Raw genomic sequence first — 13,419 nt, 5'->3', positions numbered from 1 at the left:
AATCATAGAATTTAAATCATAATCCAGTAATCATAGATTACGATTTTGTCAGCTCTGTTCTGCTGTTCTGCAGCAAGCCGAGTTTATCCCCCCTACTTTCTAAAATGCGAGGACAGTATACGGCCATTCAGACTACAACCTTTCACGAAGTTGAAGCAATTGATAAGCTGAGATTACTACGTGTCTTTCATGAGCTTAGAGGAATTATTTTAGTCAGTGGAGTCTGGTACATGGGAAGTGTTAAGAAAACAACATGAGAAGCGACATCCGTGATCTGATAACAAAGCGCACAGACTGTGATCGCAGAATCCTGCTTAGACGAGGTCTTTGGGGTTGCGACAGGTGGGCTGAGAACATACCTAAAATTTGATGTCTGGTACATTTGTGGGTGGAGCATTCACTTAAAAAATGTTTCGTGGATTCCTTCCCCCATTGCTCGAATAGTTCCGTGCCATCTCGTCGAATTTCTCTTCTGAACATACAGTTAATAAATTATGGAAAGTCAGGCTGCCATCAATACCTATGTAAGTCTTCCTGTTTTCGAAAAGATGAACTTTACAGGATGTTTGTTTGGTTTTAACAGGGGAAAAAATTGTGCCACTTGTCCTTATGGGTTGTTGTTATTGTTGATAGCAGCATTAGTCAATGCTACTGATACTCCAACTTTTGATTCCGGTCCCGGCAAGGGAGAAATTAACCCTCTTCTGTTAAAGCATCCAAGATTTCATTTCCCCTTACATCGGAATGACCAGGTACCTAAAGTAGTTCCACTCGAAGGTTATGCCTCTCCTCCACCCCTTACATACACATATCAGTATTATGCAACGTTAACAAAATTATTGATTGATTGAGTTGCTCATTTTTCTCATAATTCAAAGTTATTTAATGATGAATGATTCGGAATGTTTCTGTAAGCATAAAATAACTCATCGGTAACGGTATTCTAAAATCAACTTACGAAATATATTCCAGGTTTTTCTCTGTAGTCAATCTTGCGGTGTCAGGACACGTCAATTCCCCTGCGAATATTATCCTGTATATACTACCTTTTTTCGGGATTTTTACATCTTCTTCGTTTGTTTTCTTAAATTTAAGATTTAAATTTAAATATTATGCTTTCGTATAATTCAACAAAACAGGGCAATATCTATTTGCAAGTCATTTTCAAAGTGGTTGATAAATTTTTAATTCAAAACTATCAACACGTGCGTATCCCCACACGTAATTTTCACTATTCAGTTATTCATTCGTTACATAATTTGCGATAATTTGCTAACTACATAGGATGGCGTAATCGAGTTAGGGGGATTGGAGGGAAGGCAATTCGAGCTGCAATCCTTTGGTCATAAACCACAACTACATATCATATTTCAAATGGTTTGTTTGCCCCACCATTTATTATTAACAAATTGCTGAAAGACCTTGATGTAAAGATATGTTTAGTAATCGTGGGGCGTGGGAATGCAATTAGTTGAAGGACATGATTTATTGTTGCAATATAAGTGTTGATTTTTATGATTTGAGTTACTACGTACAATATTTGGTTTTAAAGGCTATAGACAAGCCTTCCCAAAATTTCACCTTGAATCTAAATTTCTGTGCATCTACTACAATGGTTACGGAAGCCTGTGCTGGTATTTGCCGTGCCTTTCGAAACAGGATATTTAGTAAAGATGAATTTCTCTGTTCCAATTCCAACCATGTTTTTGGGATAAAATTCGATCTTTAGGTACAGGTAAAACCAAGTAGAATCACAATTATTTCCCTTGAAAAAGGGAATTTAGATCCATCTTAAGTTTGTTAATAATTGCACGGATAGTATGTCTATATTTATGATACATTATTACTGTACTTCACAGCAAGGCGATGCAATGCAGTAAATGCAGAAGGCAACTTCTTATAATACCCTTATAATACCTCCCTCCTTATTTGCAAAAAACTCAAACAGCCAGTTTTCGCAAGCCTCTTTTGAGGCCAATTTAGTAGCACCAAGAGCGTTTGGCATGGACTAGAAGAAATGGTAATCACTTGGTACCAGGTCCGGACTATACGGTGGGTGCGATAGGACATCCCATCTGAGCTCCCGTAGCTTCTGGCGGGTTATCAAAGATGTGTGAGGCCGAGCGTTGTCCTGGTGGAACACAACACCTCCTATTGACCAATTCTGGCCACTTCTGGTCAATCGCCTGCTTCAAATGGTTGAGTTGCTCACAGTAGAGGACCGAATTGAGGGTCTGGCCATAGTTGAACAGCTCATAGTGGATGATTCCCTTCCAATCTCACCAAAAACACAGCAAAACCTTCCTGGCTCGCAATCCGGGCTTGGCGATGGTTTCGGCCGGCAAGCCGCGCTTCGATCACAATCTTTTTCGCTTGAGCATGTCATACGTGATTCACTTTTCGTCACCAGTCACCATCCGCTTTAAAAATGGGTCGAATTCGTTCCGTTTCAGCAGTACATCGCAGGTGTTGATTCGATCCAAGAGACTTTTTTGCGTCAACTCGTATGGCTCCCGAACATCCAGCTTTTTTTGGATTCCAATCTTCTGCAAATGGTTCCAAACGGTTTTATGGCCTATACCCAGTTGCAGGCCAATCGAACGAGTGCTCACATGCCGGTCTACTTGGATGATTTCGACGATTTTATTAGTTTCTACGACGATTGGCCTACCAATACGGGGTGTATCTTCGACATCCCCTGCACCAGAACGATCGAACCAGCGACAGCACAGGCTGTGCGAATCGTTACAGTATCGGGCCCATAAACTTCACAATTTTTTTTGGGCCGCCTTCGTTGCATTTTTACCTCTCAGGTTGTAAAAACTTAAAATATGACGAATTTCTTGCTTTGTGGACTCCATCTTTAACGCGCTACAATTTGAGACTGAAATGTACGATCATAACACTGTCAAAGAGATACTTGTAGCGCAGATTGTCGTCTTGAAATCGCCGTATAGTACGACCCGATGCGATAAGTACAACACAAGATATGTTTAAGCATCGCCATCTATTGACAAAATACGATATTTCTTTTACCCCAACTCAATATTATGTGAGAATATCCGCCGCCTGATAACCACATTCAAAGTCTTAAATTTGCACAGAAGCGGCGACTTTGACCTATTATAACTTTGTTAGTAATAGTGCGATTTCCACCAAACAGAATCGTGCTCTATATTATAGCTTACATTATTTCAAAAAATTTCATGATTCTAGGATGAACTTAAGGGGGATTTGCAGTCAATTAGTAAAAATCATAGTTACATACTATTATTAACTTTTTCTGAATAGATATCGGTATGGAGGGTATTTCCGAGCCTAGACACTATATAGTGGTGGTCTCCTGATTTTTTTCAATTTCTTCGGTTGGGTAGTTTCTGAGAATGTGTCCATTAAAGAAATGATCACTTTATCGATACATTTCTGTTGTACTTCACATTGTGGTACAAATCGGACTTACTTTTGAAAACCATCCAACCAAAAAATCTGGAAAAACCATGATGACGCGTCTACATTAATTCTAGCCTTAAAAATACATCTTATACTGATTTCTATTCAAATTAAGGGGTCATCCCCTGTGTCGGATTCACGGAATCGAATTTTTTTTTGGCATTAATTGTATCTAGTTATAATGTAGAATATATGGGCAACGTGATTTTTTGATATTCGGAGTCGTTCGGAAATTATAGTGTTAAACATGTGATAAGTAACATACCAGATTTATGTCGATCGCGGTAATAAAGCGCTAAAGGGACAAAAATTGAAGCCAAGGGTGTACATGTGTTTCTTCAGGAAACATAAAGTTTATGGATTAGGTATAGCAGATTAATGGTCAGTTAAGGTTTTATGGCCGAAAATCGCACTCTACTTTTTAAATGTGTTTTTCTCGAAACTGCCTATTGAAAATCGGCTGCCACCATAGCTCAAAGTCTATCCAACGAAATTCTTTGAAATTTTTACGACTTATTCAGAACATATTTCTACGATCCGCAAACTGGGATAATTGCGATTCGTTCAGTAGTTTTTTTTATTCATTGAAGAAGCCGTGAAAAAACACCAAAATTCACAAAAAAAGTTTAACAAGGCCCCAAAAATTTAGCTTTTAATATTTTTTAATAGTCCTAGTTTGCGGACTGTAGTTAATCTGTACGTTAAAATGCCGTTTTCTTTTTTTCTTTAAGATGATCGCAGCGCCCTCTAGGGTGGCAGCAGAAAAACACCTTTTTTTGGAGATGGGTGTATAAATTGCTCTGTATTTCAATAACGAATTATGCGATCGGGCTGGTGAAAAACATGACGAAATAATCCAGTTCTTCACAAAATTTCTAAAAAAAAAAGCCAAAAAGCGGCCTTCCCACGGTATGACCCCCTTAAGTTTATAATAGTACAGTACCAGCTCGAAAATCAGGAATAAAAACGTTTAACCAGTTCTATGTAATTTCTGATAATTGCTAGTTTGAAAGCCGTTTTGATAATGACCAAAATAAAATTCGTGATCATATTTCAAAAGAGTTTCACATGGTAAACGACCAAAAGGCCGGCCGAAACAACGGTGGCTTGATACGCTGGATGGGGATTTAAAAGCCTCGAGATTGGATCCAGATCAGGCATTTGATGGGGCCAAATGGCAAGGCCGATTACGACGAGCCGACCCCGCTTGTGAACGGGAAAAATGTTGAAGAAAAAGAAGAAATATTAAACCGTGAAAAAATCGTACATTTTAAATTGCTTTTGGTCAGGTTTTCCTGGCTGCAAAGGAAGCATTCTCTTTCGTTCGACGCACTGCCAAACAGGCTAGATGACATTCGTTTCAGCCTTTTGCTGGAAAGAACGGAAGTAGTATTTTTGACTAAAAAGAAAATCCCGACCCTGCGTCTCGTGTCTATGGGCGAGTTGATAGGTCAACGTTTAAATACCTTAGATCGACGCTCTCTACCTCTAGTATTCTTGACTAAAAAGAAAATCCCGATCCTGCGTCTCGTATCTATGGGCGAGTTGATAGTTAGAGTTAGAGTTAGATCGACGCTCTCTTCCTCTAGCAAGAAACGCCTTCTTATAAGTGGAACACAGTATGTTCTAAATCAAGGATGACTATTGGATGTTGTCTGAGAACCAGGAATGATAGTGATCGCGGAAGTGATCACCATTGAGCTCCGGTCTAGGCCTGCCTTAATAAGGAACTCCAGACATCCCGGTTTTGCGCGACGTCCACCAATTCGACATCCCTGAAAGCTGCCTGGCGTCCTGACCTACGCCATCGCTCCGTCGTAGGCAGGGTCTGCCTCGTCTTCTTTTTTTACCATAGATATTGCCCTTATAGACTTTCCGGGTGGGATCATCCTCATCCATACGTATTAAGTGACCCGCCCACCGTAACCTATTGAGCCAGATTTTATCCACAATCGGACGGTGATGGTGTCGCTCATAGATTTCGTCATTGTGTAGGCTACGGAATCGTCCATCCTCATGTAGGGGGCCGAAAATTCTTCGGATGATTCTTCTCTCGAACGCGGCCAAAAGTTCGCAATTTTTCTTGCTAAGAACCCAAGTTTCAGAGGAATACATGAGGACTGGCAAGATAATAGTCTTGTACAGTAAGAGCTTTGACCCTATGGTGAGACGTTTCGAGCGGAACAGTCTTTGTAAGCTGAAATAGGCTCTGTTGGCTGACAAGAACCGTGCGCGGATTTCATCATCGTAGCTGTTATCGGTTATGATTTTCGACTCTAGATAGGAGAAATTGTCAACGGTCCCAAAGTTGTATTCTCCTATCCTTATTCTTCTTCGTGTTTGACCAGTGCGGTTTGATGTTGTTGGTTGGTTGGTCTTCGGTGCTGGCGTTGCCACCATATATTTTATCTTGCCTTCATTGATGTGCAGCCCAAGATCTCGCACCAATAGCCGCCTGCTCGATCTGGATGAAGACAGTTTGTACGTCTCGGGTGATTCTTCCCACGATGTCGATATCGTCAGCATAGGCCAGTAGTTGGGTGGACTTGAAGAGGATCGTCCCTCTTGCATTTACATCAGCATCATGGATCACTTTCTCGAGGACCAGGTTAAAGAGCATGATAGGGCGTTCCCTTGTCGTAGACCGTTGTTGATGTCGAATGGTCTTGAGAGTGATCCTACTGCTTTTATCTGGCCTCCCACATTGGTCAGGGTCAGCCTAGTCAGTCTTATGATTTTGGTCGGGATACCGAATTCTCCCATGGCCGTGCACAGTTTTGCCCTGGCTATGCTATCATAGGCGGCTTTAAAGTCGATGAAGAGATGGTGCAACTGTTGTCCATATTCCAAAAGTTTTTCCATCGCTTGCCGCAGAAAGAAAATCTGATCTGTTGCTGATTTGCCTGAAGTGAAGCCTCTTTGGTATGGGCCAATGATGTTCTGGGCGTATGGGGCTATCCGGCCTAGCAAGATAGTGGAAAATATCTTATAGATGGTACTCAGCAACGTGATACCCCTATAATTGCTGCACTGTGTGATGTCTCCCTTTTTATGTATGAGACAGATAATGCCTCGTTGGCAATCGTCAGGTATTGATTCGCTGTCCCATACCTTGAGCACAAGTTGATAAACTACTTGGTGTAACTGGTCGCCTCCATATTTAATCAATTCGACTGTAATTCCATCGGCTCCAGGCAACTTATGATTTTTAAGCCGACTATTTCTCCTAAACTTGGTGGTGGCAGTATTTGTCCGTCGTCTCCAGTTGGCGAGACCTCCAACTCGCCGATGTTCTGGTTGTTCAGTAGCTCATCAAAGTACTCAACCCATCGCTCCAATTTGCCCATTCTGTCAAAAATCAGATTTCCCTCTTTGTCTCGGCAGGATGAGCATCGAGGTGTATAAGGCTTCATCCTGCTGACTTGTTGGTAAAACTTCCGCGCCTGGTGCGGTTACTCCCTGTACTTTTCTAGTTCACAGACTTGTTGGTTCTCCCAGGCTTCCTCTTTCCGTCTGTGAAGTCGCTTCTCCGCTCGCCGGAGTTCGTGATGAGTTTCTGCGCGTGCCAGCGTTCTTTGAGAATGCAACATTACTCGGTGTGCGGCATTCTTCCGTTCCATTGCTAGCTTACATTCATCGTCAAACCAGCCGTTCTGACTCCTTTTGCGGCTGGGGTATTCATGTCATCTAATGTTAAATGGAAGTATCATATGATATGATACTGTTCACTATTCGCTAAGTTCTGCCTTTTCTATTGCCTACAAAGGTCTACTCGGGATGGTCTTCTTGGCATTGTCGTACGCTTCCCGCCGACGGAAATGCTAAACCAGAGAAACATAGAACAGACAAGAATAACATAGTGTTTTGTCAAACCTCATTTTTGGAGTCCTGTCGGGCTCCAAATGTTACTCTTTCCCAGACCACTGCAAAAAGATTCCCTGCTTACGCTGTGGAAATCCTTTTCAAATTTGATAAAGACCTGGGGAGAGGCCAGTTTAGAAGGATTCGGAGCGTAAACCAATTCTCTGTAAATTAAGGTTTCGGGGTATTCTTTGATACATACATTCTAGGATTATTTTAGCTGCTATCTTTGCGATGGCAGTAAGCTCGCAAATACCTCTTTCAATCTAACACCCTTGTCAGAATGTTAATGGTCATCTGCATCGGCATATCCAAATATATAAACAAACGCTGCATGAACTGCGATGAACAATTTCCCGGAGTGATCATGCAGCTATACTCTGCTTGAGGTCATTAATCGCAGAGAACTTTTTTTACTTCGGTGGTCTTGCCATACTTGCTCTCAATTCACCTCTTTTTAACTCTCAAGTCACAAATATCACTAAATCACTCACGTATCCATTTTCCTTTTCACTTTTATCAATTTTCGTCTTGCATTCATTTGTTTTTATTTCAACTTTTTCACTTAAGAAGTCATACCCTGCGTGCATTATGTGCGTTACATGCTGTTTCTATGTTGCCCACCGTTAGGCATATGTTTTTTGCTACCTTTGCTCTTTATGGATTCATATTCTCCTAATCAGTAATTACATTCCATTTTACTGCTTGTCGATTTCCGCTCTGATGACAATATGAACCTAGGAATTTACTTTCTGTGTATTGATTAATTAAATAAATAAATATTTTATTAATAAAACTATATTTCAATACATTAAAACTATTGGGTTAGTATCAATAATTTTTTAAATTGAGAAAGAAAATGGGGTGTACGAGCACTTTTGGCCTTCACTGTATGTCAAGTTCTTACCAATGGTACTCCATCTATACGCATGCATACGATCAATATGTATATATGTATGTACTGTACGCGTCAATGAGCGGTATGGGCAATGTCTGTTTGGGATAAGCATAATAATTGTCTTTAATGTGTTCATAAGATACGGAGTTCTAAAATAAATATATCAAGGAATATTTTGAATATGAATTGAATTGCGTAGAAAGTAAGAAACTGAACACTGAACACGAAACTTTTATACCCGAAGCGTCCAGCGTTCGGTATTCCGACTTGTGCCTCAGTATCGTTATTCTCACACCTAATATTGTGTAAATTTTAAACTTGGGATAAACGCAAAGCCCAACAATCATCCATGACGACTGAAAACTTGAAACGTTAACACTTTCTGCCATAGATCGTCGCGGCGTCTGCGTTGCATTCTAAACCTACACTACGGTCATCTACATCCTGAAATACTTAACTGCTTCTAGAGCATACATATAAACGAAAATCTTTCTATTCCTTCCTTTTGAACTGTCCTTGGCACCTTACTTGTCCTTGTCTTCTGTACTTATTTGATGACTTTCAAGTTAACACAAACTATGTACTATTGATCCCAGAAAAAATATGCATATCACAAGGACAGTAATTACTTCTGGTTACATACGTGACTTTTTACAAAATTGTTACTTATTGGAAAGTTCTAAACCGTTTATCATAAGCACAAGCCTTTGCCTTTTTATGCCATTTTTCTATTTTGCTCCGCAGTATCTTTGGAATATCAAAGCTAGCAGGATGGAGAAAATTAGCACTCTTGAGGCTCTAAGACAGTTGTACACATTTTGGAAGATATTGTGTGTTCTACCGTGGTTAAATTATAAAAACTTGTCGAAAATTTGGCTAGTGTTAATATTTTTCATGAATATAACCCACATAATGGGCTTAATACTTGATTTCATATTATGTGAAAGCTGGGAGCGCCTATTACATAATAGCACATACTACCTTGGGGTTCCAGTGGATACTGCGAAATACTTTCTTATCTTTTTTATGCGAGATAAGCTATGGAAAATTGAAGATCTCTTTGGTCTACTAGACGAAACCATTACTTCAAAGGAGGATAAAATCTCTATAAAAATGACAATTAAAAATGTCCAACAAATTTTCATTGCTTTTAACCTTGTTGTGTGGATTGGTGTCTACAGCCGAATAGTAACTATCTTGCAAAATTATGGAGAAGTTCCTACGCTACCAATGTGGTTCCCATTTGAAGAAAAGTTTATAGTGTATTTCTACCAATCTCTTTGTTGGCATTTTTTGGGATTACAAAATGGTTCTAGTGACATATATGCACCCTGCTTTTTTATCTTACTGAACGCACATTTGAAGATATTAATACGGAGATTGGCTAAAGTTGGAAGTCGCTCGGAGGGAAGTGAGAAATGTTATCTGGATCTTGTAGCCTGCATCGAAAGTCACTTAATAATTCTGAGGTAAGATGGTACGATGATGAGATGGCATGGGCCATTTATAAAGCACCAAATCTCCAAAAATCAATCATTGCAGAATTCATAACACTCTCAGAGACATAATATCGAGAACATTCCTCATACAAATTACGATAACAAGTATTTCATTGTGCGTTGTTATTCTGTCGATCGCAACTTTAAACCTACCACACGGAGAAGTCCTATTTCTGCTTGTATGTACATGCATGATTATTGTCGAGATATTACCAATTTGCTACTATGGAGATCAATTCTTAGACTTTAGTCGAAAGTTAGCAGACGGGGCTTACGGAACTGATTGGGTCTATCAAAATCGAAACTTTCGCATTGCTATCCTTTTGATCATTCGAAAATCACAAAACCCGGATCCAATTCTCGCTGGCGGTATTATTCCGATTTCAATGCCAACATTCCTATCAGTAAGTAAACATGCACAAAAGAAGCAGTTCGGGAATTATAACATTCTACACTTTACAGGTGGTACGCCTCGCTTATTCAGTTTCAGCAGTTTTGAAGCAGTTTTAATAACTACCAACTTACGCGCATTTATACTATACATTTATACATATAAAAAGGTTAATTACAACACCGTTGGGGTTGTTTGCAACAACCTTACGCTGCTTACTTGTTCGTATCGAATCAGCTGAAAAACCCGGTTTTGGCGCCCTCAAATTACGAAAACTAATAAAATTAGAATCCCTTTTTCTCCAAAATACGATTCCCAAGAATTGAAGCTGTGTGTGTAGAAACAAACGTGATCAGTAGGACTAAATTATTCGGTAAATGCTGCTACAGTCTATGTAAATGAACGGTTTCAACCCCTATGTCGAAGGTAGTCTTACCATAATCTGAATAGTAAACGAGATACATATAAATTCCTGAAGGCAAATCTCTGTTTGAATTTCTTTTATTATTATTACTAGCTGACCCGGCGAACTCTGTTCCGCCTTAGAGGCAATAAATAAGCAGACTTTGGATTTTATTCAATTAAATTTTTTATTAGGAAAAATATAAATATAAAAAATCAAGTATTTTAATGATTCTTTGTTGTTCATGTATTTTGGTGCATAGGTTGCACTCTTTAGTTAAACACCTTGTGATACACGACATTTTATATTTTATTATCATTCGCAAGTACAAACAATGCAGACCACATATAATTGACCATGTGAAAAACATTGATTTTCCAGATTCAGACCACAAACTTTCAAGGATTGTCCTTGTGATTTGTTAATGGTCATGGCGAATGCAAGACGGATCGGAAATTGAAGTCTTTTAAACTCAAACGGCATATGGTTGGGATCATCGGGATCCTCAGAATGATAACTTCCTCACCTTCGAATTTTCCTTTGAGTATCGTCGCGTAAATCACATTGTTCATCAATTTACTTACCACCAAACGCGTACCGTTGGAAAGTTTTGGTGGGTTTATGTTTCGAAGCATAATTGCTACCTTGGGGCGTAAATTGTGCGGTGGTAAGCATTGTTCCAATGATATCATTCTGAATTATGTAGTTTAGGTCATCTACATCTTTATTCTTAGCCCCTAAAATTGCTCGTTCACTCATTCATTATTTTGTAGTTAGTAACGATGTTTGGAAATACTTTGTTGATAAGTTTGTCTTTCGATGGGGCAAAGTTACAGAAATTCTGAGGAAAAGAAATCAATCCGCTTGATTCGTCAACCGGTACTCGACCATTACCGATTGTAAGCAATTGCTTAGAGGAATCTTCAGCAGATGTATCATTAAGCAATGCAACTCTCATGTTTGTTGTTAGCTGAAGTTTCTTCACATAGCGCCATAGATTCGATGATTTGAGGCAAGCGTTTATTTCGTCGGCAGCGGTTGATCTTGGCATTACTGGCAGTGTTTGGCGGAAATCGCTAGACAGTAAAATCATTGCGCTCCCAAAACATCTCGAGTCATTGCGTAGATCTTTCAATGTTCCGTTAAGTGCTTCTAATGCACGTTTATGCGCCATTGTGCATTCGTCCCATATTATGATTTTCGATGCTGATAAAACGTTGGCCATTGCGGAGTTTTTTGAAATATTACATGTTGGTTCTTCAATAGTTTGAAGATTTAACGGCAATTTTAATGCTGGATGAGCCGTACGGCATCCTTCTAACAATGTGGCTGCTATTCCAGAAGAAGCAACTGCAAGCGCAATGTTTGATCTCGCACGAACAGTGGCTAAAACTAATCACATCAGGAATGTCTTACCAGTTCCACCAGGGGCATCCAGGAAATATAAGCCACCATTTCCATCATCAATTGCCTTCATTAATGTATCATAAACTTCCTTTTGTTGGGGATTCAACAGTGGTACATTCGTTTGAACTACTAAATCTAATTCCTGATGATCATATTCACGTTCCCCAATTCCCGATTAAATGCGTCATTGATTTCACGATTTGGCGCTGGCATTCCTAACCTGACTAATAAACTACCGCACATAAGGTAACACATGTCTTCGATCAAGAGTAAAGCCCGATTATGTATCTCTTCATTCATCCCAAGATCGGGATTTCTGGAACTGACACAAATTTGATGTAAAATATCTTCTGACATATTATCCTCGTATTTATGCCATGTTAGATAGGTTCGATGGAAAGCATCTCGAAATTATGATAACAAATAATGTGCCTATCTGACTTGGAGATGCGAAGATAATGGCTTCAACGATTGTCGTATCCCAATGGGTATCGTTTTCTAGTAAATTGATTCCTTCGCATGCAGCACGATATGTTGGGAATATTGTACCATTAACAGTCTGTAGTGACTCAAATGATGTTGGCCCACGCACATTTACCAGCACCAATCGCAAATAAAAGCATTCATCATTCTTTGGATGAACTGTATACATACGACCAAGAGCATCAGTAGAACGCACATCCGGTTTGAGAGCCCACAGTGGCCATTAGATTTAAGTTATTTTTTGTTATTTTAAAAGATTGTTTTTTATTGTTCATTTTTCCAATCTATATACTATTGTTACCTATTTCTTCAAAATAAAAATGATTTTAAAAACATAAAAAAAACGCACATCCGGATAACCAGGAACCGTATTGCCTTCCTTTCGTAGTTGAAAATTCTTCGATGAAGCATTCCAAGTGTAATAACGTGGCATCTCCGTGTACAGCAAAGTTGCTGCAAACGGATCGCTTTGACAGATCGCAAAGAAACTAGTCGCTGGAGGTGTTTCAGCACATTGAACAACATTCGAAGCCGTGAAATATACTCGTTGACCATTCTCCAGGTGCACCGCCAAATGCACAAAAGTAGGATGACGTTCGTGAATAGGGAATGGGAATATACGCCAAATCGCTTCATTGCAGTTCACATAACGACCAACTTGATAGCGCGCAATTTCATCGTTAGTATTGGAGGATTCGATACCAAAAACCGCCATATCGCTGGCGGACTTTATGGACTTTACTGAATTGCAATACTCAACGTTGCAATGTGTCTTGAATGTTTTGAAAATAAGTCGCGAATATGGAACAATCCAACTTTTGTCGAGAACGAAATCCAGTCTTTTCACTTTTGTTGTGATAGTTCGACCGTTATCATCGGGTGATCGACGGCGATACAGTGGATAACCATCGTTGCCAGGGCAGTTAATTTCCGTGGATATCGTTTGGAACACTTGCCGTCGACCGTGCAAGGTGATTGGGGATTGATGGTGCCACACGGTCCATGAATTATATTTGTAATTACAACA

General features: G+C 39.6%; 2 protein-coding genes across 2 annotated transcripts in view; both read left to right on the top strand.

The window, feature by feature from the left end:
- The window catches only part of LOC119656601 (CCR4-NOT transcription complex subunit 11), a 117,077-nt gene that overhangs the window by 60,475 nt on the left and 43,183 nt on the right, over nucleotides 1–13,419 (top strand). The gene's annotated exons all lie outside the window — the stretch shown is intronic.
- On the top strand, nucleotides 8,972–10,653 carry LOC119656670 (odorant receptor 33b-like). The gene is made up of 3 exons (XM_038063157.1): nucleotides 8,972–9,678; nucleotides 9,752–10,112; nucleotides 10,171–10,653. Exons 1-3 carry the CDS (start codon nucleotides 8,981–8,983, stop codon nucleotides 10,216–10,218), a joined length of 1,107 nt encoding a protein of 368 aa, XP_037919085.1. The 5' UTR covers nucleotides 8,972–8,980; the 3' UTR covers nucleotides 10,219–10,653.

The sequence above is a fragment of the Hermetia illucens genome, chromosome 1 (assembly GCF_905115235.1).
Source record: "Hermetia illucens chromosome 1, iHerIll2.2.curated.20191125, whole genome shotgun sequence".
Lineage (NCBI taxonomy): Eukaryota > Metazoa > Arthropoda > Insecta > Diptera > Stratiomyidae > Hermetia > Hermetia illucens.
The sequence above is the reverse complement of the archived record's forward strand: the minus strand, read 5'-3'. Positions and strand labels throughout refer to the sequence as shown.

Bases quoted from the DNA above. Each gene is read 5' to 3' on its own strand.
- LOC119656670 (XM_038063157.1), top strand. From the start codon at position 8,981: ATGGAGAAAATTAGCACTCTTGAGGCTCTAAGACAGTTGTACACATTT. The intron at 9,679-9,751 runs GTAAGATGGTAC...CAATCATTGCAG, and splicing joins AGTCACTTAATAATTCTGAG to AATTCATAACACTCTCAGAG. The intron at 10,113-10,170 runs GTAAGTAAACAT...TACACTTTACAG, and splicing joins CAATGCCAACATTCCTATCA to GTGGTACGCCTCGCTTATTC.